Raw genomic sequence first — 26,025 nt, 5'->3', positions numbered from 1 at the left:
TGGATTTCAGCTCCTTCCAAGGGGTCAACGTGATCTCTGCCCGATGTAAGTGCTGCATTTTTGGAGTCAAACAAAGTCTTCCAGAAACTGATCAAGTTGGCACCTAACCACATGTTTGTTGGGATCGAATTACCTGTTCAAAGCCGGCCTACAATGCAAAGAGTTTGCAAGCGTCCATGTGTAGCAGAATTTATTCATCAACCGCATTTTCTCTAGTAGTCTATATCAGACCGAAGTTCCTTGTCCTCAAGTGCTAATTTTGAGCATCCATGGCTGTCAATTTCGGCATTTGCATTGCTCACGACGGGACGGCCTTCCCGCAGATAAGTATTCAAGCGTGCAGCAGTATGACGGTCGTGGTATGAGTTCATAATATCCAAGACTTAGTATGACATCAATTCTCCTCTCTAGTTGTGCATAGTTGAACCAGGCTTCAAATGCGGAACTTGTGAATGAGCCAGGCATGGACCTTGTCCAGCTCCAACATTGAAGTTGCCCCACCATCCGGCCACTCAGATGCCACTCAGCCACTCAAGCACCTCCCAAAATGTCAACACCGACAAGCATACATCACTTCACGCATTGATCCGTTCGCATCAAGCCACATCCTTTCTTGATCTAGGATCGTGCGATCATCATGGCGTCGTCTACGAGGACGCCAGATGATGATGCCAAAGGCAGTTCTAGCACCGCCTCGCCTCGCCCATCCATGGTCAAAGGCGCGTCTCTGTTGATCGTGCTGCAACTCATCTCCCGCCTCGTCACCTTTGTCGCAAACCAGCTCCTCCTACGCTTTCTCACCGCACCGTTACTAGGCCTCTCTACTCAACTCGAGGTTTACTACCTCTCTGTCTTGTTCTTCGCGCGTGAAAGCTTGCGTGTTGCCATACAGCGTCAGGAGACAGGTGAAGGATTGACCATGGACAAGCGTGGGGAGAGCCAAGCCGTCGTTAATTTGGGATATTTAGCCATCGTGCTGGGTTTCTTTGTTAGCGGTGGTTTGGGATGGACATATCTCGCGTACGCGAATCAATCGACTCTGGAGACACCGTATCTGGTTCAATCGGTTTATCTATATGGCTTGGCTTCCATGATTGAGCTTGTCTCGGAACCATGTTTCGTCCTCATGCAAACAAGACTGCAATTCGGTACCCGAGCCACGGCGGAGGCTATAGCCACATTTCTTAGATGCATCATTGTCTTCGGCTCTGCGGTCTGGGCGTCCAAAAGACATCTCGAACTCGGGGTCTTGCCATTTGCTCTTGGCCAACTCACTTATGGTGCATCCCTGCTCCTTGTCTACCTCCACTCAGGATACGGTCTCGCAAGGTCGATGGGCTTCTCACTCCTACCTAGACCTGTCTCCGGTGACAATAGCTTTCTCGGCACATACCTCTACAAGCCGACCCTGACGCTTGCGGGGAGCATGATGGCGCAAAGCGTCGTGAAACACCTTCTCACCCAGGGCGACACCTTTCTCATCTCACTTCTTTCGACACCAGACATCCAAGGTGTTTATGCACTGGCGAACAACTATGGCGGCCTTTTGGCGCGATTGCTCTTCCAACCAGTTGAAGAAAGCAGCCGCAGCTATTTCTCCAGGTTGCTAGTCGCCAGTTCCGACAAAACGGTAGCCAAAACCGTGTCGCCAGCTGTGCAAGAAGCAAAGAAAAGTTTCCAGACTCTCACGAGGCTCTACATTCTTCTATCTGCAGTCATTGTCAGTCTTGGGCCATTCGCTGCACCATCACTACTTGCCATTGTCGCTGGTGGGCGGTGGATAGCTGCAGGAGCTGGCGATGTCCTCAGCATGTACTGCTTCTACATTCCTTTCCTTGCACTTAATGGTCTCACTGAGTCCTTTGTTGCATCTGTCGCATCAGAAGCCGAGGTGCACAAGCAATCGATGTGGATGGCCGTCTTTTCAGTTGCCTTTGCCACATCCGCTTTCGTCTTCATGAGCGTATTTCCATTGGGAGCCCGCGGCCTTGTTCTGGCCAACATTATCAACATGCTGTGTCGTATTACATGGAGCCTTGTTTTTATCACAGGTTACTTCGGAAGGAACAAGACCACCCTTTCCTTCAGGTCTCTGGTACCAGAGAGCACGGTTGCGCTGGCGCTCTCGACACTCGTCCTCATGCACCAACTGCATGTCCTTGAGAATGCAGGGTCAAGGCCAATCATGACGCTTACAAAGATTGCTGGCTCGGCAATTCCATTACTTCTTTTAATGTATGTGCATTTATTTCTTCGCGTCTCTAACAGAAAGCTCTATTTTGCATTCATTCATACCACGAACTAACACCATGACGCAGTGTATTCCTAGAAAGACATTTCCTTCTCGAATGCTTCCAGTCTCTGCGTGGCCGGAAAGCTGCCAAACAACAATAACGCCAGCACACACATGCCGTCCAAAACAGATGATGATGTAACATGTAATTATATCCTAGACAACAAGGCTAAGTCGGGTAGAGAGTGAAGAGAAACTAGTCAAATGTAATCTTGGTCGACTTTTGGGTCATGTCAACATCCTTAAAAAACGATCCGTACATGTCGTGAGTCTTCTTCTTGACAGTCGTGCCGAACTTGAGAAGTTCATCGGGGACGGGCTGATTTGCACCCTTGAGAATGTTGACCAAGCTACGAAATCGAATGTTAGAAAGAGATTGGCAAAGAGGGACGCCACGCGTATTAGAACAGGACTTACGATCCGGAGTGCGCCTTGTCTTGGATGGTAAACATTGTGTGAGCCTCGCCAGTGTTACCAGCACGGCCAGTTCGACCAATTCGGTGGACGTAATCCTCAATTGTCAATGGGAACTGTTTGGTGATCAGCGTTAGCAAGTCATCAGACATGTTCAGTTGGTGGGACTTACGGTCACATTGATAACGAGCTTAACCTCGGGAATGTCCAATCCACGAGCAGCCACATCGGTAGCAACAAGCACTGGTGTCTGGCCGGTTTTGAATGCCTCCAAGCTTCGTGTTCGCTGTTCCTGCTTCAGATCACCATGAATGCCACCAACGCGAATACCCTTGCGGCTGAGAAAGTTCTCAACGCGCGTGGCTTCCTTCTTGTACAAGCAGAATACAAGAATGCGGTCGTTCTTCTGCTTGCCCTGCTGGTGCTTTTTCAGAATTTGGAGCAGGCGGAACTCCTTGTCCTTGGGGTCGACAACCTCAACTGTTTGGGCGATGCGAGTATTGGCTTGCAGTTCAACAGAGCCGTTCTCGGTTTCTTTGCCACCGGAACCAATCGTGATTTTGACGGGATCAACCATGAAAGTGGAAGCCAGAGCCTGCACAGACTGCGGCCAGGTTGCAGTGAACATGAGAGTCTGTCGCTTCTCTCTGATGGGGCAGGCCCCGAGAATCTGTTTGATGTCATCCTCGAATCCTTTGTCGAGCATGCGATCAGCCTCGTCGAGAACGGCGAAACAGCACCCGCTCAAATCGACAGTGCCGTCGGACATGAAGTCCTTTAAGCGGCCAGGAGTAGCCACGATGATATCGGCACCTCGATTGACCAGGGCTCTTTGGTCGTCCTTTGACGAACCACCGTACAAGCAGACGCATTTCAATTTGGCCAAGGCGGCTAGTGACGCCAACTGTGTATGTGTCTGCATGGCAAGCTCACGGGTTGGAGAGACAATGACAGCCTTGGTACCCTTCTTACCAATGGCAGAAACAGCCTCAACACAGGGCAATGCGAAAGCCATGGTCTTTCCCGAACCGGTCTCAGCGACACCAACGACATCCCTGCCAGAAAGTGTTGACGGCCACGAGGCAGCCTGGATCGGAGTAGGAGCCTTGTAGTTCGCGAACGGTGATGGAGTCTTCTCGAGCAAGTTCGTGGAAGGAAGATGGTGAAATTCGGTAACAGGTCGCAGCGATGATACCTCGCCTCTGGGGTCAGTGATGGTAATTTGGTTGGTCGACATGAAGGTATCAATATCCGCTTGAGCGATGTTGGACAGGCTGACGGTTTGCGCATATGGACCAGATGCAGTGTTAGCAGTTTCACCATTGCTAACTTTGTTTTCCTTCTTCTTCTTGTCCTTTTTGGACTTTTTGGGTTGCTCAGTAGGCTCGCCACCATTCTCTTCAGTAGCAGTCGCCTCTGGCGACTCTTGTCCTTCTCTGAGCTTCTTTTCTTTCCGCTCCTTTTTCTCGGCTTTCTTCGCGGCCTTGCGTTGTGCCTCAAGATCGTTCTCTCTTGAATCACCGTCTGTAAGCTCAGAATCTTCTGCCTTGCGCTTCTTTTTCTCCTTCTTGTCCTTCTTCTCCCTCTTCTTGTCCTTCTTTTCTTTCTTCAATTGGGCTTCGGAAACATTGTCGCCATTGTGGACCTTTGTCTTTTTGCTCGGTCGAACGGTCTCATCCTCGGCGAGTGCGTGCTTTGTTGCGGCCATAGTGACTGATGGATAATGTCCGCTCTACAAAACACGATATTGCGGCCTCAGTTTTGTTTGCGGCTTGGCTGGCAAAGCAAATGGATGGCCAACTAGAATGCGACCAAACTGCCAAAATGATGGAAGGCGGTGGGCGAAGAAAAAATTATCTTATCGATAACCAAGCACCCAGCCAGCCACTACGGAGTACCTGATTCGAGCAACAAACCCAGGCAAGCCATGTTCCTAAAGTGGGGTAATTCCATGTGGGTCTCCAAACAAGGAGGATTTAGTGTAGGGTAGCATGCCCAGGGAGGCAAGAAATCCGGCAGCCAGTCAAAACGCCATATTTGCTGCAGTCACCTTTTTTTTTCGCGGGATATTAAGGGTTGTGAATGCAGGCTACGATAGGATGTCTACATGGAGAGCAATCTCTTTTTCTTCTAAGGGCTAAAATGACCTGGTTGCGGCCTGCGTACCTAGTGAATGGAAACTACTGTCGAATGATGTGTGGCTTAGTAGGGAATGGGCCTGCTGTGATGTGTGGTTTGTTTTCCTGTGAGGTTCACCCATCTAAAAACGATCAATGGACGCCAATGTGTCTTTTACCGTATTTATTTTGCAAACAAAGACGCTGTTTTCAAAGCGGTTGGCCCTTGCAGAAGATATACTACGGCTGTTGATTGACTTTTTGGTTCCTCCACGTCGGATGTGGGAGCTCTCACTGTTTAAATTGTAAGATCTACTGCTTTGAAATTGCTATTTTTAGCCCAAGCTCCGTATCAAGAAGTGAGATCAACTAAGAAACAACTCTCATAACTCGCAGCAAAAGTTTGGCTCCGTCGTGTCCATTGCATCTTGAGACAATTACCTGCATCACCAACTCCCAAAACGACATCAAGCCGGCGGCCTCATGTGGGTCTTTTCTGGTCCCTCATGTCCAATCTGGTCGACTTCATAGGCCGTCCGGTCTCAAGCTGGTTGGACCCTGATTGACTGCAGCAAAGCAGACCAGATCGGACTGCGCCATCTTCAATTCCACCATAAATGCGGCTTGCGCCTACGGCCTGAACATTTGCTCTTTGTCCGGCAATATTCACCTACATAGTCCCAAGAACTAAATTATCACCTCCCACTTTAGGCAAGCGACTAGAAAGACGGCGCCCACCGGAACGGCCTTGATTGTCCATCGTTCGCAATGACATCTGAACCGGTACCTGTGTCGGAGGGACAGGAAGCGCAGGAGAAGGATGAGACGATGCGGGACAAGGTCGGCGAGTTCTTGTATGTCGCTTCTGGCTTGTCTATTTCTTCATGATGATTCGCCTTGAACAACTGGTCCTCATAATGCACTTGTGAACCTAACTTTTGGCCACCAGGAAGAAGAACTACAACAAGGGAGAGCTTGCTTTAAAGCATAGTATGGGCCTTGGTAGCCAGCCAAATGCCGTACCTGTCACGGATCCAGTCTTGGATGGACCTGCGCGGCCAGTCGAAGTCGGATGGCATCCCGTTGGTGGTCCCGCGGGAAAGTGGTTTGCGCAACAGACAAGGCTGGGCAAGATGATTACCGACAATATTAACAAGTATCCTGATCCGACGCAGCATTGGGCTGTTCTCGTTGGCGACTTTGCCCACCAATTGTGGATGGTTTGTTTGCATTGGCACCATGCTTACGAGTCTTGTCTGGTCCTCAATCGACTGACTATGCTGGGGTAAACAGGATGAAAATTTTGATGTCATTTACACCAATGAAAGAATTAAGCGTGAGGAATGGCGCACTTTTCAAGTTGGCGAAACACGCTTCAATGATGAAGCTACACGAATAGCCGGTACGTAGCTCAACATCACCTTTCTCGCACGCTCGTCCAATGCGATATCCAAGAGAGGGCCAACGGAAACGGCGGCATGTTGATTTAATACAATAGGCGAATCTGTCATTGCCATGATCAGAGAGAAGCAACCGGGATACAATCTCATCACCAATAACTGTCAAACGTATGCCTTGCAACTTCTCGACGCTATCAAGGTCGGCGCCAAGAAGGAATTTGGTACGACGTTGGCCGTATACGAAAGGATTATTGGCCCTGGAAAGATAAAAGATCTTTTCGCCGATGGTCGACTGGTGACGGGTCCACCTGTAGAAGGGGAACCAGCACAGGAGAGCACAGTATCCGTGGCTCAGCAAGTAATGAATGAGAACACAACACAGCTTGATGCCGAGGAACAGATGAAGAAAAGTGAGAGCGAGGGTGAGGGTGGAGAAGGGACAGATAGGGGGATTGAAAATGGCCAAACAGAAAAGAAGGCCAGGAAGCGCGACTTTTTTACACGCATGTTGAAGAAGTAGTAGGGCGTGGACGTCATCAGACGACAAGTTTTGCTGACAGCTTGACCCTGAGTCTGGTTGGTGTGAGGGAAAGGTGGAAATAGGTAGGAAAAGGGTCTGTAAGGTTACGCTTATGAGATCAGATGGGCTGTTTAGTTAAGCGACATGTAACTCAGTCTTACTAGTGATATCATGAGATCGTGGTTGCTCAACCGCAACCACAAATGTCTCGATGCCACACACGAAGCCTTTGCCGACACCATGTGTTTGTGGTCAGGTAAACAACACACTGACGGAATTGACCATGCGTGGGCTACATGTGTAAATATTGAGTTGGTCAATGGGATCGCCGTTACGAAGTAGTTGATTAGCGTTGTGCATGGAACAAGAGAAACACCCCATTAGGGACCTCTGGGCAAACACGCCACAGTGTTTGAACATTCCAGGTTGTAGAAGCTGCATAGAAGCAGCATTCAATATATAAACCAAAAGCGTGGGTAATATTGCACTCTTAGCTGCGCACAGGTGTGACTAGTCCCAAACCACGTGTCCGGTCACAAAGCTCGTGTCTGCTACAGACCTGTTCCACTATACTGTTGTAACTGTAAGTTAATGACATGTGTGATTGCTCGTTGAACGTGGAACGAGTATGAAAAGCTGTGTTTGGGCTTCGAGGCAGTGAATTTGGATCGCCACTGGGCTCAGTGCAGCTCCATCAAAGTAACGACGACTTATATCAGTCGACTGAGAGCATGCAGGAGAGGACTGCGAGATTCTCTATTCTTCAACGAGTCAATCTCTAATCCGCAGTTTCAGAAGTAGCCTGCCTGCTCAAAAACATGGCCATCTGTGCAGTTCAACCTCACGCGGACATGTATGGCTTGGGTATCAGAATTGCCTTTTACTTACAATGGCTAGGCACCTTGTGGTTCAATTACGTCGACCAAACAGCTCTACCTGACCTTAGACTGTTGGGGTTATGCCTCTCAGGGAGCATGACACTCGTTCTACTGATGGAATCTTTGGACACTGCTCTTGACGCCGCCGAGATGTATGTCATGACTGTGCTTGCCACAGGTGCCCACATGTTCCTGGTGCCGGTCTACATCTGGCGGTTGGTTGCTGGCTGTAGATGCTACTGGGATCCGTCTTACTGGATGGAAGAAGAGCCGCTTCGCATTTACCGGGTCGTCAACTTTGTAACAATGGTCGCTGGCACGTGTGTCGCAGTGTGGTTCTTTGCGGCTCACTTGCCGGGCCTGGAAGACGGCTGTCAGCAATATGGCTTCATCTTTGGTGAGTTATCTATGAAGAATTGGGGATTCATTGTGTTGAATTCCATGTTGCATGCTGCCGTTCTGGTCGTTTGTGTGGTCATCTTGTTGGCGAAATTGGGAAGAAAAGTGAAACGGGGGAGTATTCGTCGTCGGCGTAGACGACGAAGAGAAAAGTTCGTATCCCAATGACCCTCATTGGAGGAGTCTGGACGTTTATAACCAGGGAATTAAGTCAGTTTACTCACATCTTTTCATCAGCTACAACCACGTTCGCCGCCTTGCCACGATTCAAGTGTTCTCCGACTGCGTCGTCTGGGCTATGCTCGTTGCTACTGTCGAGCTGGCCATCACGTACAACAACTTATCTGGAGCCAACGGTGTTAATTCAGTAGCGCAGCTTCTTGCTTTACTTGCCAGCATTGGAACATGTTTGCGTGCCTACTGGCTGCATGCAGTCGACAACGGTGCCAAAGTTTATGATAGAGACGACATCGCCCAGAACTACGGTTGGCCAATGACTTATGAGGACTGGTGGACATTGGCAGAGTACCAACAAGCAATGGATATTGCCAGAGACAATGAACGATGGTCTAGACATTGGCGGAGACAGATTAGGCGGGCGTATAGAGGATGATTGTACTGAGGCGAACGGGTATTGTGCAAGCTCAGCTTCAGATCTGGTGTTGAGATTTGTACGGAGGTACTTCGAAGAGCCATCGCTGTCCAATTTGTTATAGCGACCTTGAATTTGGAGAAGGTAATCGAAGTTTATCGGTTTCAAGGGTCTGGTTGCTGTGATGGTTATATGGCTTCGATGATCGATGCAATACCCAGACTGTTGGAGGTTCAAAGTTGGAAGTGGCGCAAAGCTAAGAAAGCTGGGCGGACCAGTTGACGCCAAAGAACATTGATGGTCAACTGGTCAACTGGTCAACTGGTCTGGCCGAACAATCGGTCAAGGTCTGGTCAAGTCAAGTGCCAGGCACCAGACATCGGTAGCCCCACCAGACCGCAAAGTGCAAGTGCCTGCACATGTGGCGGCAACGAACGGCCACTGAACTTCGAATTGACCCCTCGTCACTGAATGATCCCCAAGAAAGCAAAACAAGACAAAAGACGCAGACAAATCTCGCTTTACATTCTCTTCACTCTCGCCACACTGCCCGACGTCTTTTTCGACCTCATCCGTCGCTGTACCGAATTTCACAATGTCCTCCAAAGAGCAACGGCCGAAAGAGAAGGACAAGGATAAGGACAAGTCCAAGGTGCACAAGCTGTCCCTCAAGGGCAGCTCTAGGTTGGTTGCCGAGTTTGTGCGTCGCCATCAATCCCTTCGCGCCTTGTCAATTCATTAGCTGACTCTCATTATGCGATTTAGTTTCAATACTCAATACACACAATTCTGTACGCCGCGCAACATGTCCCAATGACCACTTCCAGCATGCACACGAGCTGCGCTGACGCCTTCCAGGTTCCAACGTGGTGTCTATCCTGCCGAAGATTTTACCGCGTACGTTTGGCCGCTGACGCCCCCCCAAAGAATAGAGCGATCTAGTAAACACATATCGATGCTAATGCACTTGTCTGCAGCGTAAAGAAATATGGCTTGAACATGCTCGGTACCGCAGCCTTCCAAACCGTGTACACCTGCCTGCGGACAGCTAATCAAGATTCGCAAATAGTCTCGGCCGACGACCAAGTCAAGGCGTATATTAAGAAAATCATGAGCCAGCTCGACAAATGGATGATTGGCGGTAAAATATCGAAGCTTGTCATCGTCATTACGGACAAGGATACCGGCGAACACGTCGAGCGCTGGCAATTCGATGTATGTCTCGACATCGCACAACCACCACACTTCACTTGCCCAGAGGCAACGCTGACATCCACTACGTAATACTGAGCAGGTTCAAATCTCACAACCGCCACCTAAATCTAAATCCAAGTCCAAATCCTCACCGTCCCAGTCGGCCGATCAAGAAAATACCCCCCAAGGCGCGCCTGCGATAGAGCCTGACAAAACTGAAGCCGAGATCCAATCCGAAATAGCTGCTATATTCCGCCAAATTACTGCCTCTGTCACATTTTTGCCTCAATTGAATGGCGATTGTACGTTTAATGTACTCGTATACGCCGATGCAGACAGCGATGTTCCTGTTGAATGGGGTGATTCGGATGCCAAGGAAATCGCAAACGGGGAGCATGTTCAGCTTCGAGGTTTCAGTACAGCGAATCATCGTGTAGACACCCTAGTCAGTTACAGGTTAGGGGACTAGAAAAGGGGCGTTGGCATACGAATGGAAACTTGGTGTATCTCGGGGAGAGGTGGACGTTTATATTTGGGGTCTGATCATACGATGACATCACATGGGTTATGTCATTGCTTGCGATGAATCGCGAGGCTATAGACGAATGATTGATGAACAATTTGACACGACAAGACATCATTTCCTCTTCAGTTATAGTCTGGTAATATTTTGAAGGCATCCTTCAAAAGACTCTAACATCTGTCAACATGTGCAGTGGACATCTATCTCTGAGGTCCGCTACCCATCAACTGTCAATGCTTGCCTCTCTGTTCATCGCATCTACCGTCGCCATGAATTGCCTCGAGCCTGTATCGGCCTCATACCAATTCGCAATGCTGCATACCCGGTTTCCTGCGGGCGAATCAAACATCCACAACGCCATCTAATTCTACACCACTCTCTATTTGCCCACTATCGCAAATCTTCGTTTACGCCCTCTTAAAAAAGTAGACATACGCAAATTTGCGCATTTCGTCAATGTCAGTGGCCGCCACGACCTTTTCATCGTTGAAGAGCACCCAGTTAGGCGCCGATCCACCCTCAAGCTCTTTCCGGATAAACGCCACATAGTGTCTGGGTTTTGGGTAACATCAGCAAACAGTACATTCCGTCAATACATTTCCGAATTACAACTTACCCGGCATGAATGCTGGTTCCTTTGTGGCAAACGATTGACTGCAGTTGGAATTGTGCTGGGAGTGTCGTGCTACCGGCGGGTTCCTTGATGGCAGCCTGGTCCTGTCCACTGACGCCAGAGCCATCCCCGTCGTCGAAAATGCCTTGATCATCTGGATGACTAAAAAGCCACTCAACTGCACGCTCAACATCGCCGCCAGTTTCTTTTAGTGCTTTCCTCGCCTGTGGAGCACCAAAGCCCATGGCCCCGAGCATTTCAATCTTTTCAGGATCGGCGGAGCTGGCAGCATGTCCCCCAGAACCACCAAGGTCAAGTGGAGCGTCAATATCAGCATCATCCATGTGTCCGAAGAGCCATTCCATGGCAGCATTAGCATCCGAGTTTCCGGTTGCATGCAACGCTCTCTCGCATCGGTTTCGAGGAAATCCCATGCCTTCTAGCTGGGCTATTGCAGCAGCGTCTGGAACAAATACTGGGGCTGCGGTTTCCGGCTCGTCTGGCAGCGGCTCTTCCGAGGGTTGCAGGCCCTTTGACACGTAGCTGTCGAGTAAGAAGGGCTCATCGGGTACAATGACTGGGACATCTACCTTGATGGGAACCCAGTTGACGACCGTCATTTTGCGAGCGTTGACAACAAGAATTTGTGGGAAGGTTTTGAAAAGCGATTGCTTGCTGAAGCCGGCGGTGCTTCCACATGCTGAGCAGGTCAGCTCAACTTTTTCGGCTGCAGTCAAGTTATCAAGGCATTCCTTGAGTGTAACCGGCTTGTACTTGTCCCCAGCATCTTCTGCTCCTTGACTAGCTGGGAGCTTCTCCAGAGGAACATCGATAAAGACACTGTCCTGCTCGTTTGCGCTATATCTGACTTTGTTGCACCCCAGACATTGTAGTCTTTGTTCCAGGACAAACTTGAATGGCGTAGTTGGATCTTGGAGGCCACCAGGGTGTTGCGATCTAGTAATAAGCTTGAAAAGATGTTGCAGAAGCTCGAATGCATCTTGTTGTCGCATGGTCGAGAACTCCTCATGCCCACGTCCAATTAGGTGCTTCAACATGGCGGGCGCGAGCCCCTTTTGGTGGTTGATGTGTGATTCTGCGGATAATTCTGCATCTGGCTTGGAATAGCGGCCCGACCACAGACCGTCGCCCATTTTCCGCAGCTGAGTCTCGAGATCTGCCGCGGGTTCTTCTACGACAGGTAGGGCATCGTTTGGTCGAAAGTAGCGATCACGAAATACGGGCATGTCGAAAAGGCACTGGATGATGCTCGCCAGATAACAACTGTTTCCCAAGTTTTTGAGACCTGTCAAACCAGGACCGAACAATGGCTGAAGCTCTTTCCCGTCCTCGGTTGTCATGCTGAAATCCCACTTGAGGTTCTGCTCAATCTGCATCTCCGTCAAGCTCTTCTCCGTCTTTTGCCTCTCGGCAAGCATGATTCCCCAGTGGGCCAAGTGCTCTCCAAGCTTGTCGTCGATCCGTTCGTCATCGCATTTGTAACAGTAAATGTCGGCCGTGCCTTCAGGTGTGATGGACCCCAACTTGACAGCCACACCGTGGCCGGATTCAGTGGCGTGGGCAAGGGCATGGGAGTTTCCATCTACGCCCCCCAACTGCTTACGGCCACAGCCCAAGTTACCACATTCCAAGCACAGCCATAGATTTTCCCGCAAGTCGCAGGCTGAGCAATGGCCAAGTTCACCCTGTTCAATGGTACGGGAATCGTGTTGCTGCATCAACAAGACGTGTTCGCAGCTGGTGAGTTCCTGCTCCCAGGCTTTGACTTCTTCCTTGCGTGAAAAGGTGTTTGCTTTCATGATAACGTCTACAACTGATGCCAGCTTTGGGTTCGTGATATCCAAATCGGTATTGCATTCGAGGCATTTCGCGGCAAGAGCGGTACTATATCGATCTTCTTCAGTCTCGGCAGCAATAGCGAGCTTTGACATTTTGGCGGGAGGCTCATCTCGGGTGACGACCTTTCGAGATCGACGTATGTTGAGGGACAGAGGGTGACTTCGGAGCGAGTTGTGGAGCTTCGAATGCAGGCGATCACCAGCACAGCCGCCGTTGAAACACTGAAGACAAACATCAAGGCCAGCTGGATCATCCTATGGTCGGAAAAGGGTCAGAATAAGGTCGTATGCAGATCAAAACGCTGGGCGCCAGTCTGCCTTGGAGGGTTCCAAGGGCGTCGGGGACATACGATAGAATCAAAGCACTGGGTACAGTCTTCTCGGTAAACAGATTGAGCGGGTGTCGGAGGAGCGAGTCCTGTGGATGGCAACAATGTACACGTCAGCCTGATACATTGTATATAGGGAATGATGGTGCAAGGTGCGGGTAGCTAGGTGAACGGGTGACAATACGATGCAGATGGTTGAGCTTACCAAGAGACTCGAGATGTGAGCAGGACATGGTGACAGGCACAGCGGCGCGTGCGCCACTGGTTTGGCAAGGAGAGGAATAATGACAGGTTCCAAATGACGAGATCTTGCACCAGGGTTGAGGTTTGAAGGTGATACTGGGAGGCAAGAGCGGCGACAAGACGACGAAACAAGCTTGAGTCAGAAGAAAGGCCTGGTCGAGGTTGGATGCATGTGGCAGTTCGTCGTTGACTGCAAGTGCAGACTGGTGCAGGTGGGAGCTGTCATCAGCCCCACAGTGCCAGCGCCACTGCCAGGCAGTAGCTGAGTTAAATCTGTCTGGTGCTTGGAGCAGCAACATTGAACATTGAAGGGTAAAGTGGGGCTCGATGACGGATGACGGAGGGGGAGGGGCAACAAGCTCAGCTCAGCTCAGCTCAGTACTCACGGACAACTTCACGGTTGACCTCAAGCTTGTTCCATTACTAAAGATGGATACAGATATCCTGACTTTCTACTTTGAAGTTTGTTTGAAATTGCCGAAAGAGGAAAGTCAGACCGCCGTAATGCTGAAAAAACAGGCTTCCCTGGATGGAGACTGCAGTGCACGTATTAGATACAACGCAAACAAGAGCACGGCGAAGATGATTCAATAGGCTTGCCTCTCTATTTCGGTACGTCGTTGACACGCCGTTTGAGAGAAATCACAGAAACCTGTATCTTGACGCTTCTTGATCGGTTGGCTCCACTCCTCAGTACAACCGGAAAATACTTCCGCTGGTTAAACGGTCCGATCGCTAACCTCACCTCAGTGCTAAGGGTACGCGGCCCGTCAATTCACTAGCCAATCACTTACTGCCCTAATCAGTCGTAATCCATTCTCATTCTCAGTGTAAGATTAAACAACATGGCTTAGCTTATCCGCAAAGTGTAGAACGCAGCCTGTCATAAAGTTGTAGACTTCAATTGACCGAAAGGCGAGGGTCGGGTGACTGACAGCTTCTGGACGACGCAAAAATACTAAGAACAAGACAACAAAATAAGAAATGGCAAGGAGCGGAATGACTAAAACAAGCATGTGCCCTTGCGAGTCTTTTGCTAAACCTTTGTGGGCATCAAGATTCCGTCCTTGTCACTCTGTTGCATCAAGAACATCGTGGGCTACATGGGAACACAACACTACGAGTAACTTACTTCCCCATATGATGCCAGTTCTGCAGGACTCGACCTAAATCTATGCCCCAATAACCGAAAACGGAGACCACGGTTTTTCAGGGACACAATACATTCATTCAAATTTCCTTGCTCTGAGATTTCGACAACAAGAATTCGTACAACCCCAGGAAGCTAACTTCCAAGGCTGAGCTCATGATGATCGTGAATCTAGTGGTAATTGCATGGCTCTAGTCGGATATTCTCTTCTAGCCTCGCCCATGCACTTCAAATCTTCGGGTTTAGCCGCGGCCGTTTCGGCTTAATGGTGAATGAGCTTGACAGTAGCGTGAGAGTGGTATGAGACGATGTAGTTCGGCTATTAAACCCCATGTTAAGAGAAATAGGGCCGACGATGGGGTATGTGTCTTGTGACCAAATTGCTGTCGAATTCGTAATGTAAGCTTCATGGAAATTTCCCGCTAGCCGCAGAATCTCTACCAAAGTTTCCGATGACGTGTTAAGGCTGGGTGAGACCAAAGGTAGGATCTCTATTCAGATGGTACACACTCTTCCAATAGTGAATTTGTTCAAGAGAAATTTCGATTCGCAATCATTCTTGGCGGATAAGCCATTCTGAAAGGAACATCCAGAGTAGGAATGGTCTCTACAGCACTTCATCTTGGAAGGAAACTGCTTTTCTAATAAACATGGTTCTGCTCCCCGGTCAGGAGGAACACTCCGGGTTCCGACGGCCAACTTTGATGTTCGAGATCTGTTTTGACAAGCTTAATCACCACCAGCTCGGCTGGACCGGCACAACGGGGTCTGATGAGGTGACCAACTTCATCAGAGCAATGGGGAACGCTGAAGCCGTTGTGCGCCACGATCAGTTCCTAGTAGAGGAAATAACTGACAAGCACGTTTTCTGACAGTCTTATTCCCTTCTGTGCCCTATCACAGCAAAGCTGTTACCACAACGATTCGCCGTAAAGCCGCCGCAAAGCCGCCGAGGCAGGGTCTGCGATGCCAATATAGCAAACTAGCATGGCGGACTAATGGTTCTAGCGCCATACTAACGATTGAGCCTGTTTGTCCACAACGACAATTACTTTTGGGATGAAATATAAAAACTTGTAGCTTTCCAATAAGGCTGAGATGGGGAATTCTCATTTGTACCGGCTGTGCTATTTTTCATATCACCAAATCTAACAACTTTTTTGGACCATCTCTCTGACGCGTTTCCCGTCTGCATACATATCGTCTTATAGATACCTACAATGACGGCCAGTTGGGTGATACCGGTAGCTTCTCTGGCTGCGATTTGTGCTATTTCGCTTGTGGGCGTTTGGTGGTGGTGAGAATATATTGCTTCATCATGATACGAAACAGGAATAGAAATGTTAATGTTTTACCAGGTTCCCGAGAGCATGGAAAAAAGGCACGCAAAAAGAGATGGAGATATATGCCGAACAGCGGAGAGAGCGAGAGAGATATATGCAACAACTGAATGCGGAGAGAGGCGAAACCGATGGTCAACCAAAAGACGACAGTGGAAATACTGAACTGAAGCCGCTCCCCAAGGCGCACGTTTACACTCTGACGGCCTACACCTCTTACTAGAGAGGCATCGCACCCAATCTTGCGGCAAATAATGAATATGGTTGGAAAAGATATTGGGATCTCATGAAGCCGAAACAACGAACGAAGACGAATACGATGTGATGAATATAACGAATACTTGACGTCACTTTCTGAGGGCATTACTACAAGACGACGTGCCGCGTCATTCTACTGCACCATAAACTCTCCCTGACAGAAGCCTGGAATGCGTGAAAGGAAGTTATGAGCATGTGAATGATGTAATGGACGCCCTGGCCCTGTTACTTAGCCGGCCTTCCGCAGGGATGATATAATGGAGAGAACGGGTTCGACTCACGACGCTAGATTTCTGCGAGCTGACGCGAATGGGCTTGTAATGTGCCTGGCGAAACATGTGGAATTGGCCTTTCTTGCTTCTACAACACTTGGGACAACTGATTCAAAACGATAGCGCAAGCCCTAAGGATATACGTGATGAAGAACTGTACACTCCTTGAGCTCACATAGGCCTTGTCGATATTTAAATAGTGCCGTCAATAGCCGCCGCCAGGCTACTTTGACGACAACCTTTAGGGATATACGAGAGAATCTCAAATGAGGAACAGGTGTTGGCCGAAATATTTGTCCTGTTGTGATCTAGGTCTGGCTTGGCTGGGTAACCGCTTAGGCTCAGCATCTTTAGAAGCAAACATGTCGAAATATACGTGGTCCAGATGGTATTTGGACCGAAAATACAGGAGTATGGTAAAATTTAGGGGCGGTTTCACAACAAGTTAATACATAATCACAGCCATACCGCATTCCGAAGTCTTGTTGTATGATGAAAGATAGAATTACCACCGAAATCCGTGTCTTCCTGGGTAAGGAGCTGCCGTGGAAAAAGGGCCTTCGTACTATTACGCGGGCTTGACAATTTGTATTTGCCAATATGTGATCGACAGCCAAGTAGCCCACTCCGTCTGCATATTGGCACTACATGCTGCAGTTTCCAGAGCAATTCAGGAATCATTTACTGCAAATGAGATATTAAGTTCTTCCACGGCCTTGTGGAACAATGTCATGTAGTGTCCCTATCCCCTCTGGCAAAGTAGCATCGCAGTGTTGCTATATGTTGAACGTATTCCGGTTTTACTTGACCATGACGCCTCAACCACGAAATTTCAAGTCAGAGTGTTTCGTACTAGTTGAGCTGCAAAAATTCCAACGATGGTCTGTGTTTATCTGTATTATCTTATAGCCATGCAGGGTGCGCAGATCGGATCATTCGTCCGGAAACAACTTCCCCTCACATTGTCGTCTTGGCGCAGGTATGAAGGATGACAGGCTGACAACAGCCTCGATGGTACAGTAACTATCAACCACTAATCACCTTTGAGGAAAAAAACTGAAAGCTAATTCGGAGCAAATAATTTTATATGTACTGGCATGCCCTAGGACGCTTCTAATCGGACATGATTACTTTATATACAACCGACCAGTCATACGGATTCTTATTTGTATAGCATGTCGGCAGCTTATATATACTAGAAGAAGCGAAGAGGCCCTAGACGGATACTTTCCCCATGTGCGTTCGGTTCGGCGAATGTTGATCATTCGTTGGCTGTTTCGTTTGAACATATTAGCGACTTGAAAAGGATCACTGCGCCAACCGCACGGCACGGCAACCGACCTGCAAGCACGTACGGGTTTAAGACGACTCATTTTCGGCCTCGACTTGTTCAAGAGTCTTGGCCATAGGTACGTTGTGCACGTATTTGAGGTTGCGGTTGTCCTTCACAGGAGCGGGCGCTTCGCGAGCACCGGGAGCTTGAGGTGTCGCGGCAATGGCGAAGCCAGAGATGGCGAGGATGACGATAGTAGTGGCTCTCATGTTGGTAATTCGGAGAGTATCAGGCACGTATTTGAGTTTACTGACTTTTCTACGATCCTATTAGTATGTGGGGTGCAGAGCCGTATTTATTCATCCGCAGGTTGCCGCATCCTTTGGCCATGAAACCGCCTATGTATGCTGTAAAGGATAATTGGACCGCACGTGGCTCCCGTTTGCCAGACACCAGGCCAAACAGCTTCCAGACTTGTACAAGCGTGTGATGGAACAACTTGCCTGCCTGCAGACCAGGAGCAATGGCGCCGAGATTTGGCCCGATTAGGATCACGTACAACATTACGGTGGCGGTCCAATGGTGCTACATTTCGGAGCTGTGCAGGAACAGACAGGTCAAGTTTGAGAGTTTGGAGCAGCTGGGCAAAGCACCAGACTGAATTTGGAGCTGAGTGTAAGAAAGGCAACTGATGCTTTGCGTCGTAAAGAGATTGACCTTTCCCGTCCTCATGGGTGGCGCAATAGTCTCTTTCTCCGAATAAGCCATGTTGAAGTTGCAGACGTGTAGGTGATGGCAAACTCAGGAAGTTATTGAGTCTGACTAGAACCGACTGTGTCAGGGCCTGGTGCATAGTTCGTCTCAAGTTGAGCGCTCAGGTGCTCTCAGCCCATCAGTTGGTTGGTGCTTGAGGCAGCCATTGCCTGTTGGTTACATCAAAGGATTCACGAGGTGCAACAGCAGCCAATGCCAATTTTGTCGCGCTTGGGAGACAACATCGAGCAGGTTGCTCTAAGGCCCATCTATGGTGAAGGAGTACTCGCCACGAAGCCAACTCGTGGCCAAGCCTTCTCGTTTCTGTACACCGTACGTATGACCTCCGGCATCATGGTGGTTGTGGTACGGAGTTGCCAGGCAAGAGCTTGGTTCGTGTGCACCCTCAGACAATGCCGCCTCAATGTGCTTACACCTGACCTGACACTTACTGGATCAAGCAGGTCAAGTCAAGTTCCTTTTCGCCCCAATGTAGGGACCTGAGGAACCTGGGGGGGCATCTTCTGGTGGCGTTTTGACGAGGTCCGGTCTGGTTGCATTGTCAGCAGCGTCTCGCCGTCACTTGGCTCAGGACAGTCTAAACTCGCACACGTTCCGTCCTGCGGATAGACTGACCCAAAATAACAAATGAACGTTTTGAAATCGAGTGTCACTCTGAGCGCAATCCAGAGGGCCTTGTCGGCAATATGCCTATCCATTAGTCGTACTGCTTTTGGGTTGTTGTTCGGTAACGGCGAACTTGGCCAACGCTGAGCAATACTGGTGCTTCGCACTTGATGGAGATTGTGAAGAGGTTTATTTTGGTTAGCCTTGGAATATGGCGGGTCATCATTATATCTCATTATTTTCCGTTGACTTCCAACGAAAGCCGACCACCTACTACATGTACATGTGGAAATTGGAAGCTGTCTAGACTGTAGAGCCAAAGCTGAAGTGGTTAAGAAACCAGCTTATGGGGGGTACTGGTGATGCTTATTCTTAACAGTAGTGTTCTATGCCCAAAAATAGGTCTGCTCTTTCATCCAAGTTATTCGGCAATATGACCTGCATCTACAAATTGTTGCAAGAAGTATTGGCCTATCTTAACATCCAAGGATATACCAACACTCTGGATGTGTTACCATTCACTGGGATATGAGATACCTTCTGTGAGTCTGACCTTAAACACACTTGACCCCCACTGTACATACAGAAACTTCAGCATGTCAACCCCGCATATGATCGCCCGCCCAGGATTGCTGCTATTTCCCCGTCCATTATCTCCAGATTTGTTAATCAATGGTCTGGCCTGGTCCAGCTCTAATTGGCTCCCCGCAACTTGGATGATTTCCGTGGCATCAGATTTGACATTTGAACTGGTGGAACCTTTGAAAGCCTCCAGTGACTAGTCCAACCCCGCAATGTTGTCTGGTTCATGTTGTGTTTGGACCAGACTGGTTTGAAGGGCGTCGAAAAAGAGCCACACGACTCATGGCCCTGTTTTAGTTTGCCAATCTGGCTCACGCGACAATTTGACCCCCAAATTCCAAGTTGCTAGTCCACGTGCGGTTTTGGCGCCTTCAAGCTGTCACGGAGTATTCAAGACCGAGCCAAACCAGTTGACGCTTCGGGATTATTCATCTGTCAGTTTCTCTCTCTCTGTCTCGCACTTTGCGCTTAACAAATTGGGTCAATAACTGCCAAACTCGCTTTGCCGTGAAGCCCCTGGTTCGCTGTTGAAGGATTGCCGAGCTGATGTAACCACTTAATCACTTGAGGTTGAGTTTCCTGCATGACAACCAGACTGGACCTTTTCTCCACGATACTTCACCCACATTACAGTCTTCCTCTGTTGGAGCAACGGCTTCTTCATCGCCATGCCTGCCACAACTGCAGATACGCTAGTGTCAGCCAAGGATACAGACGCCTACGATGTTGAGCATGACGACCAAGTCGCCAGCGAGGCCGAGGCAGGGCCATCGCGAGCTTTAGGCATTGATCAGACACGCGACATCACGGAGGCAGAGCACGAACTGGGCTTCTGGAAAGCCATCCAAATGTATCCAAAGGCGACTTTCTGGGCCATGTTTTTCTGTATTGCTGTCGTCATGGCCGGATTCGATGCGCAGATTATCACTTCCTTCTACGCTCTGCCCGCTTTCCAGCGCAAATATGGTGATAAGGTTGGTGATCACTACGAGATTGCCGCGCCTTGGCAGACAGGTCTCGGCATGGGGAACCCCATCGGCCAAGCCGTGGGCGCTCTCGCAAGTAGTTATCCGCTGCATTTGCTGGGCCGACGGAAAACACTTGCCATCTGCTGCGTGTGGTCCATTGGCTTTGTCTTTGTTCAATTTTTCGCCACGTCTATTGGCATGCTCTGCGCTGGCGAGCTTTTGGGTGGCCTCGCCTACGGATTCTACGTTGTCATCGCCCCGACATATGCCTCTGAAATATGTCCCGTTACTCTGAGAGGCTTTCTTACAACGTCGGTCAACCTGGCTTTCGTTATCGGACAGTTTATTGCCCAGGGATGCGCCGCTGGCGTAGAAACGCGCTTGGACGAATGGGCTTACAAAATACCTTTTGTAAGTTGTCGGCACATGTCTCCCGCTTCAGATCATTTGCTGATTCAATACTTGCTGTCGCCTCTTTACAGGCCATTCAATGGGTGTGGCCAGTTGTGCTACTGGCAGGACTCCCCTTTGCACCGGAAAGCCCATATTGGCTCGTTCGTCGTGGCCAAAGAGACGAAGCCCGTAAAGCTTTGCTCAAGCTCACTTCTAGCAAAAACCGTCCCGATATTGAAAAGCTCCTAGTGGGAATAGAACAAACTGACTTACTTGAACAACAATATGAAACCGAAACAACCTACTATGATTGTTTCAAAGGCGTCAGCCTTGTGCGTACTGAGATCTCTGTCATGGTTTACCTGATCCAGGTCATTGGAGGAAATCCGTTAATTGGCTATGCAAACTACTTTTTCGAGCAAGCGGGATTGAGCTCCTCCGATGCGTTTAATAGTAAGTCCCCTTTTCCCTCCAACGACAGTTTTTTACATGCCTCCGTGCGTACGTGCTTCGTTGGAGCTCCTTAGCTGACACATCATTTCGCCAGTGGGTGTGGGTAATACGGCCCTTGGATTTGTTGGTACTGTTATTTCTTGGCCGTTGATGAATTATGTGAGTATTCCTTGTACCACTGCCAGACTCTTTCCTCAGACTGTGGCATACTAACTTGTCACAATTAGTTCAAACTGGGCCGCAGAACTATTTACACCTCCGGAATGATAGTCATGACTATACTACTTTTCGTCATTGGCTTTTTGAGCATACCGAAAGACAACAAAGGCGCTATATGGGCCATGGCATCCCTGATGGATCTTTGGACATTTGTGTACCAAATGACGGTTGGACCAATTTGCTTCGTCGTCATATCGGAGATTTCGGCCACGCGATTGCGTGAGCGCACCATTGCCATCGCCACAGCTGTCCAGGCGTGCGCAAGTATTGTATTCACCGTCGCCATGCCATACATGCTGAACTCGAACGAGGCGAACTGGGGCGGCAAAGCTGGATTCCTTTTCGGAGCCATCAGCATTGTTTGCCTTGTTTGGTGTTACTTTCGCCTCCCCGAGAGTCGGAACAGAACATACGAGGAACTGGACATCCTCTTTCAGCGCAGAATTCCGGCTCGCCAGTTCAAGGACTATGATCTATTGGCGGAAGCTGACGCAGCCCGCGATCGCACCGGCCCGGCTGATCCAAATTGATTGATAGATTGGCATTATTGGAGGAAGCCCGATCACGGCACTTTGACAAGTGCCTTCTCTTCAGGTGGATGTGCAGGATTTTCCAGGCAGCTTAATGAATTGTCGTTTATGACCTTTGGCCACATTCCATTTTAGCCAACTCGGATAACAAGCAGGGCTTTGCAATGTGTAATGCGCTTCGACGAGATTTGATGTCATGTAGAGAGCCCAGTCGCTGGACTGGCAGCGCTGATACTTCCACAATAGAACGAGACATATCCTGCTCCAACATGATAAACTTGCGCATGTTAGCGACTTTTGCCTTGTGATAGAAACCTGTTGGAAACACAGCTGGCAGTAAACCGGAGAGCTGAAATAGCGTGCCTTTTGAGCCCTGCAGACCCGGCACAAAATAGCTTACCTAGTTGATGATCTTAACCTGAGATTTACCAACACCAATCTCTTCGGGTGCGCCTAGCTGCAAGCCGAGTATTTAGCCCGAAAGAGCCTTACTAGGTATCCTCTACCCATTTGTCTTGTGCTATGTTAAGGCCCGGGAAAGGTACCAATCAAAGATGAAGAATACCTCTCTTTAGTGGTGAGACGCTTTGGTAGAGTGTGCTACCAAACTCGTGGCTTGTTATTCATCACTGGCTTACATTTGGTCCCAATAGGTCACCTCGCCTACACCTTCGCGCACTCAAATGGATTGGCGTTCCCCTCTTCGCCGCCGTAAGCTGCCAAGATGGATCTTCAAGTTCAAGTGGAGTGTGAAATTCGAGCAGCCACCTTCCCTCTCGGCCGATAGGGGTATGCTTCATCGTTGACATTGTTTTGGAGCTTGAGCTTGTTTGGATCGTAAGTGAGCCATGAATGGAAGACAGACTTGTTAAGCTCGGTCATCTTGATATCGCACGCAATTTGGCTATTTTTCAACCATACTGGAACTTTGTCTGTTGAGTCCAATCACACATGAACAAGAGCACATGCAAAGTGTCTGATTGCTCAAATGCTAGTGTGCCCACCACGACTCAGCGTAACTGTAAGCTGAGCGGCAATTGCACCAGACAACCACAATCAGGCCAATACCTTGCAATAACGGACCCATCAGGCGGTCGATTTGACCAAATTGAGCGTTTGTATCCAGACATGTCTGGTACATCTCCACCAACAGTAAAAATTTGGCAAGTCGCCGTGCAAGGAGGACGTAATAGCCAGGGCTGGGCGAACCAAGTTTGACCATCAACACTTGTGCAACTGCCCTTGTACATCCATTACTCTTGTAATTGCCCAGGATGTTGCTGCTTGTATAGTGCAAGCTAGCTGCATGAACAACCAACAAACTTGTCTAATGGCCTGCAGAACATCCGCCATTGGCAACCCTGGCCAGAATACAGGCACTTTTGGCTGCTTGGTGTGTGACCAAGGTCGGGTTTCTCGCGACAAGCGATATTTCAGGGGCCAAAGATTGGGCTTGGCATCGAAAAATGGCAGAAAAATTTTGTGAGCGTTGTCAAGATGTTCTCCAGGTCGTACTCTCTCTGCACCCACCGCTAGGAGACACTTGTCTCTTATTATGGTTCATGTTATACTTAGTTTTAACTCTCGCCTTGGCAAGCCACTCAGTGCGGGCGCAGTTGCCGGACGCCACCCGCAGTAGTACGCCAGATGAGTTCGCTTGGCCAGTGTATCCCTCAGAGTAAACTTGTCGGGGCAAAGTCGACAGTTTAGTTCGTGTTGAGAGTGTATCGAGGGTTAAGTATGATGGATCGAGCATGGTCTTGCATTTGTGATTGGTATCTTATCCACAGGAACGGCTGAAATTGATCGGGATTCTTCCATGATACCACCGATGCAGTTGCCTGATACTACAATGATCAGTTGCTGCCCACCATTGTAACCCTGCTGTGTGGATGACATGGCAGGGTCAACGAGGAACTTGACGTCGTACATCCCAGTGCCCCGTTGTTGATTAGTTGAAACCGCTCTCCATTTATATGCTTCTGTATCCATCCGACTGCGTTGCATTGCAACTAGCAACTTTGACCAATGTAAGACGAGCCGCTCTCACAATACCCTTGTAAACAGACTTCAACGACACGCTCTAGCTCCCTTTGGCAACACCCGTCTACCAAGCTTACCTTCTGCAGCACACTGAACCATAGATTTGAATCAATCATTGACCCTGAGCCGCTCGACCTAGGCTCGTGGTTAAGCAAGGGTGGGTGGATGGCATGTCTGGGTCCAAAATTGGCATTGATGCTGCGCAGCCGGTGCGTTAAACCTCGCTGGCTAGAAAAAGTCTTCATTGGGCGTTGTCGACACTCGTCTCGCTTCTCTCAATCAACTTTGATTGCTCAAAAGAGGAGGATTTTCCCCCCAGTACTGATTACAACCCCTTCTCCTTCCTCACGGCACTTGACTGTGCGTGCACAGATTCAGGAACAACATATCGGACCTTGTCACGCTCGCAATTGAGTCTCGCACCATGGTTTCACATGATGAAAAAGCTGCCCTCGAGGCAGATAATAGACGTGTCCATGAGGGCGCTTCACCAAACACATCAATTGTCTCCTCGGACTTGGAGATCGACCCAGCTGCTGAACGCAGGCTGGTGCGTAAACTGGACATGATCATCATTCCAACGTTTTTTGTTATTTACATGATGTCGTTTTTGGATCGGATCAATATTAGCAACGCAAGGATTCAAGATATGCCGAAGGACTTGGATCTGTCCGGCAATCATTTCAACGTTGTCCTCTTGGTAGGTGTTCAAATTGTCCTGTGTTGGTCTCGCTTAGACGCTGGCTAACGAGACACTCAAAAGGTTTATTATGCATCATACATCTTACTCGAAATTCCGTCCAACATGATTGTTAAGAAAGTCCGCCCGTCGTTATATATCTCCACTCTAATGTTCATCTGGGGCATCGTCAATATGTGCATGGGCTTTGTTCACAGTTACGAGGCACTCATAGGGCTGCGCTTTATGCTTGGTATCTTTGAGGCCGGCGTTCTGCCAGCCATTGTTTACATCACGTCGACATACTACAAGCGTCATGAGTACCAAAAACGCATGTCATTGTTATTCTGCAGCACTGTTGTCGCTGGAGCATTCGGCGGCCTCTTGGCGTTCGCCATCAGCAAACTTGCCGGTCGGGAGGGCTTCAGGGCATGGAGGTGGATATTTATTATTGAAGGAGCTGTAACAGCATTTCTAGCAATTGTTGCATCCTTTGTTATAATTGATTGGCCAGAGCAAACGAAATACCTAAACGCGGAGGAAAAGGAGCTGTTACGCCGCCGTTCGAGGATCGATGTTGGGGACATGGCCCGAATGGACAGGCTGAACAAGTTTTCATTCAAGCTTATTGCCTCTGACTATAAAATTTGGCTGGGTGGTTTAATTTATCTTGGGGTCAGTGTGGCTGGTTTGTCTGGAGCCATGTTCTTGCCAACCATCCTTCTTGAATTCGACTGGAAGGCGGAAGAAGCACAAGTTCGCACTATTCCCGTATATGTTTTCGCAGCTGGAATGATGCTTCTTGGCGCTTTTGCATCTGATAGACTTAAACACCGTTTCGGCTTCATCGTGGGCGGCGCGTCCATGACGACCATTGGATACGCGATGCTTCTGTCGCAAGAGGGCAAGACGAGAGATTACAAATTCGGCGCCGTTTTCCTTGTCTTTGGCGGTGCATACATGATCACCCCAATGGCTCTTGTCTGGCTGCAGAATAACGTCTCGGGACATTGGAAGCGGTCTTTCGCCGCCTCAACACAAGTCATGGTAGGAAATATTGCTGGCATTATTGGCAGCCTTATTTTCATCAAGGGGGAATCCCCAAAATACG

The 26,025-nt window shown here is 49.1% G+C and overlaps 8 protein-coding genes across 8 annotated transcripts; 5 read left to right on the top strand and 3 right to left on the bottom strand.

Moving 5' to 3' along the window:
* Positions 1-637: 637 nt before the first annotated feature.
* Positions 638-2,394, top strand: VFPPC_10875 (oligosaccharide translocation protein RFT1, variant; the record flags this gene model as incomplete). Its single annotated transcript, XM_018289175.1, has 2 exons — positions 638-2,235; positions 2,319-2,394. The coding sequence occupies 2 exons, from the start codon at positions 638-640 to the stop codon at positions 2,392-2,394; spliced, it is 1,674 nt and encodes a 557-aa protein (XP_018136534.1).
* Positions 2,395-2,489: 95 nt separating this feature from the next.
* VFPPC_10876 (dead box ATP-dependent rna helicase) lies at positions 2,490-4,415 on the bottom strand (the record flags this gene model as incomplete). Its single annotated transcript, XM_018289176.1, has 3 exons — positions 2,490-2,643; positions 2,711-2,823; positions 2,880-4,415. The coding sequence occupies 3 exons, from the start codon at positions 4,413-4,415 to the stop codon at positions 2,490-2,492; spliced, it is 1,803 nt and encodes a 600-aa protein (XP_018136535.1).
* Positions 4,416-5,592: 1,177 nt separating this feature from the next.
* On the top strand, positions 5,593-6,744 carry VFPPC_10877 (hypothetical protein; the record flags this gene model as incomplete). Its single annotated transcript, XM_018289177.1, has 4 exons — positions 5,593-5,678; positions 5,774-6,044; positions 6,118-6,226; positions 6,323-6,744. 4 exons carry the CDS (start codon positions 5,593-5,595, stop codon positions 6,742-6,744), a joined length of 888 nt encoding a protein of 295 aa, XP_018136536.1.
* An 818-nt stretch (positions 6,745-7,562) lies between these two features.
* VFPPC_10878 (hypothetical protein) lies at positions 7,563-8,634 on the top strand (the record flags this gene model as incomplete). The annotated part of the gene is made up of 2 exons (XM_018289178.1): positions 7,563-8,173; positions 8,259-8,634. The coding sequence occupies 2 exons, from the start codon at positions 7,563-7,565 to the stop codon at positions 8,632-8,634; spliced, it is 987 nt and encodes a 328-aa protein (XP_018136537.1).
* Positions 8,635-9,208: 574 nt separating this feature from the next.
* VFPPC_10879 (mitotic spindle checkpoint component MAD2) lies at positions 9,209-10,276 on the top strand (the record flags this gene model as incomplete). Its single annotated transcript, XM_018289179.1, has 5 exons — positions 9,209-9,313; positions 9,379-9,404; positions 9,472-9,510; positions 9,591-9,828; positions 9,908-10,276. The coding sequence occupies 5 exons, from the start codon at positions 9,209-9,211 to the stop codon at positions 10,274-10,276; spliced, it is 777 nt and encodes a 258-aa protein (XP_018136538.1).
* A 461-nt stretch (positions 10,277-10,737) lies between these two features.
* On the bottom strand, positions 10,738-13,364 carry VFPPC_14842 (ubiquitin carboxyl-terminal hydrolase; the record flags this gene model as incomplete). The annotated part of the gene is made up of 4 exons (XM_018292610.1): positions 10,738-10,882; positions 10,947-13,057; positions 13,153-13,220; positions 13,337-13,364. The coding sequence occupies 4 exons, from the start codon at positions 13,362-13,364 to the stop codon at positions 10,738-10,740; spliced, it is 2,352 nt and encodes a 783-aa protein (XP_018136539.1).
* Positions 13,365-17,753: 4,389 nt separating this feature from the next.
* Positions 17,754-18,231, bottom strand: VFPPC_14843 (hypothetical protein; the record flags this gene model as incomplete). The annotated part of the gene is made up of 2 exons (XM_018292611.1): positions 17,754-17,985; positions 18,227-18,231. 2 exons carry the CDS (start codon positions 18,229-18,231, stop codon positions 17,754-17,756), a joined length of 237 nt encoding a protein of 78 aa, XP_018136541.1.
* Positions 18,232-20,297: 2,066 nt separating this feature from the next.
* Positions 20,298-22,192, top strand: VFPPC_10883 (maltose permease; the record flags this gene model as incomplete). The annotated part of the gene is made up of 4 exons (XM_018289180.1): positions 20,298-21,008; positions 21,080-21,443; positions 21,538-21,602; positions 21,671-22,192. 4 exons carry the CDS (start codon positions 20,298-20,300, stop codon positions 22,190-22,192), a joined length of 1,662 nt encoding a protein of 553 aa, XP_018136542.1.
* Between the last annotated feature and the right edge of the window lie 3,833 nt (positions 22,193-26,025).

Source organism: Pochonia chlamydosporia, chromosome 2 (assembly GCF_001653235.2).
Source record: "Pochonia chlamydosporia 170 chromosome 2, whole genome shotgun sequence".
In the NCBI taxonomy this organism is placed as follows: domain Eukaryota; kingdom Fungi; phylum Ascomycota; class Sordariomycetes; order Hypocreales; family Clavicipitaceae; genus Pochonia; species Pochonia chlamydosporia.
Note: the sequence above shows the minus strand (reverse complement) of the source record. Positions and strands in the feature narration are given on the sequence as shown.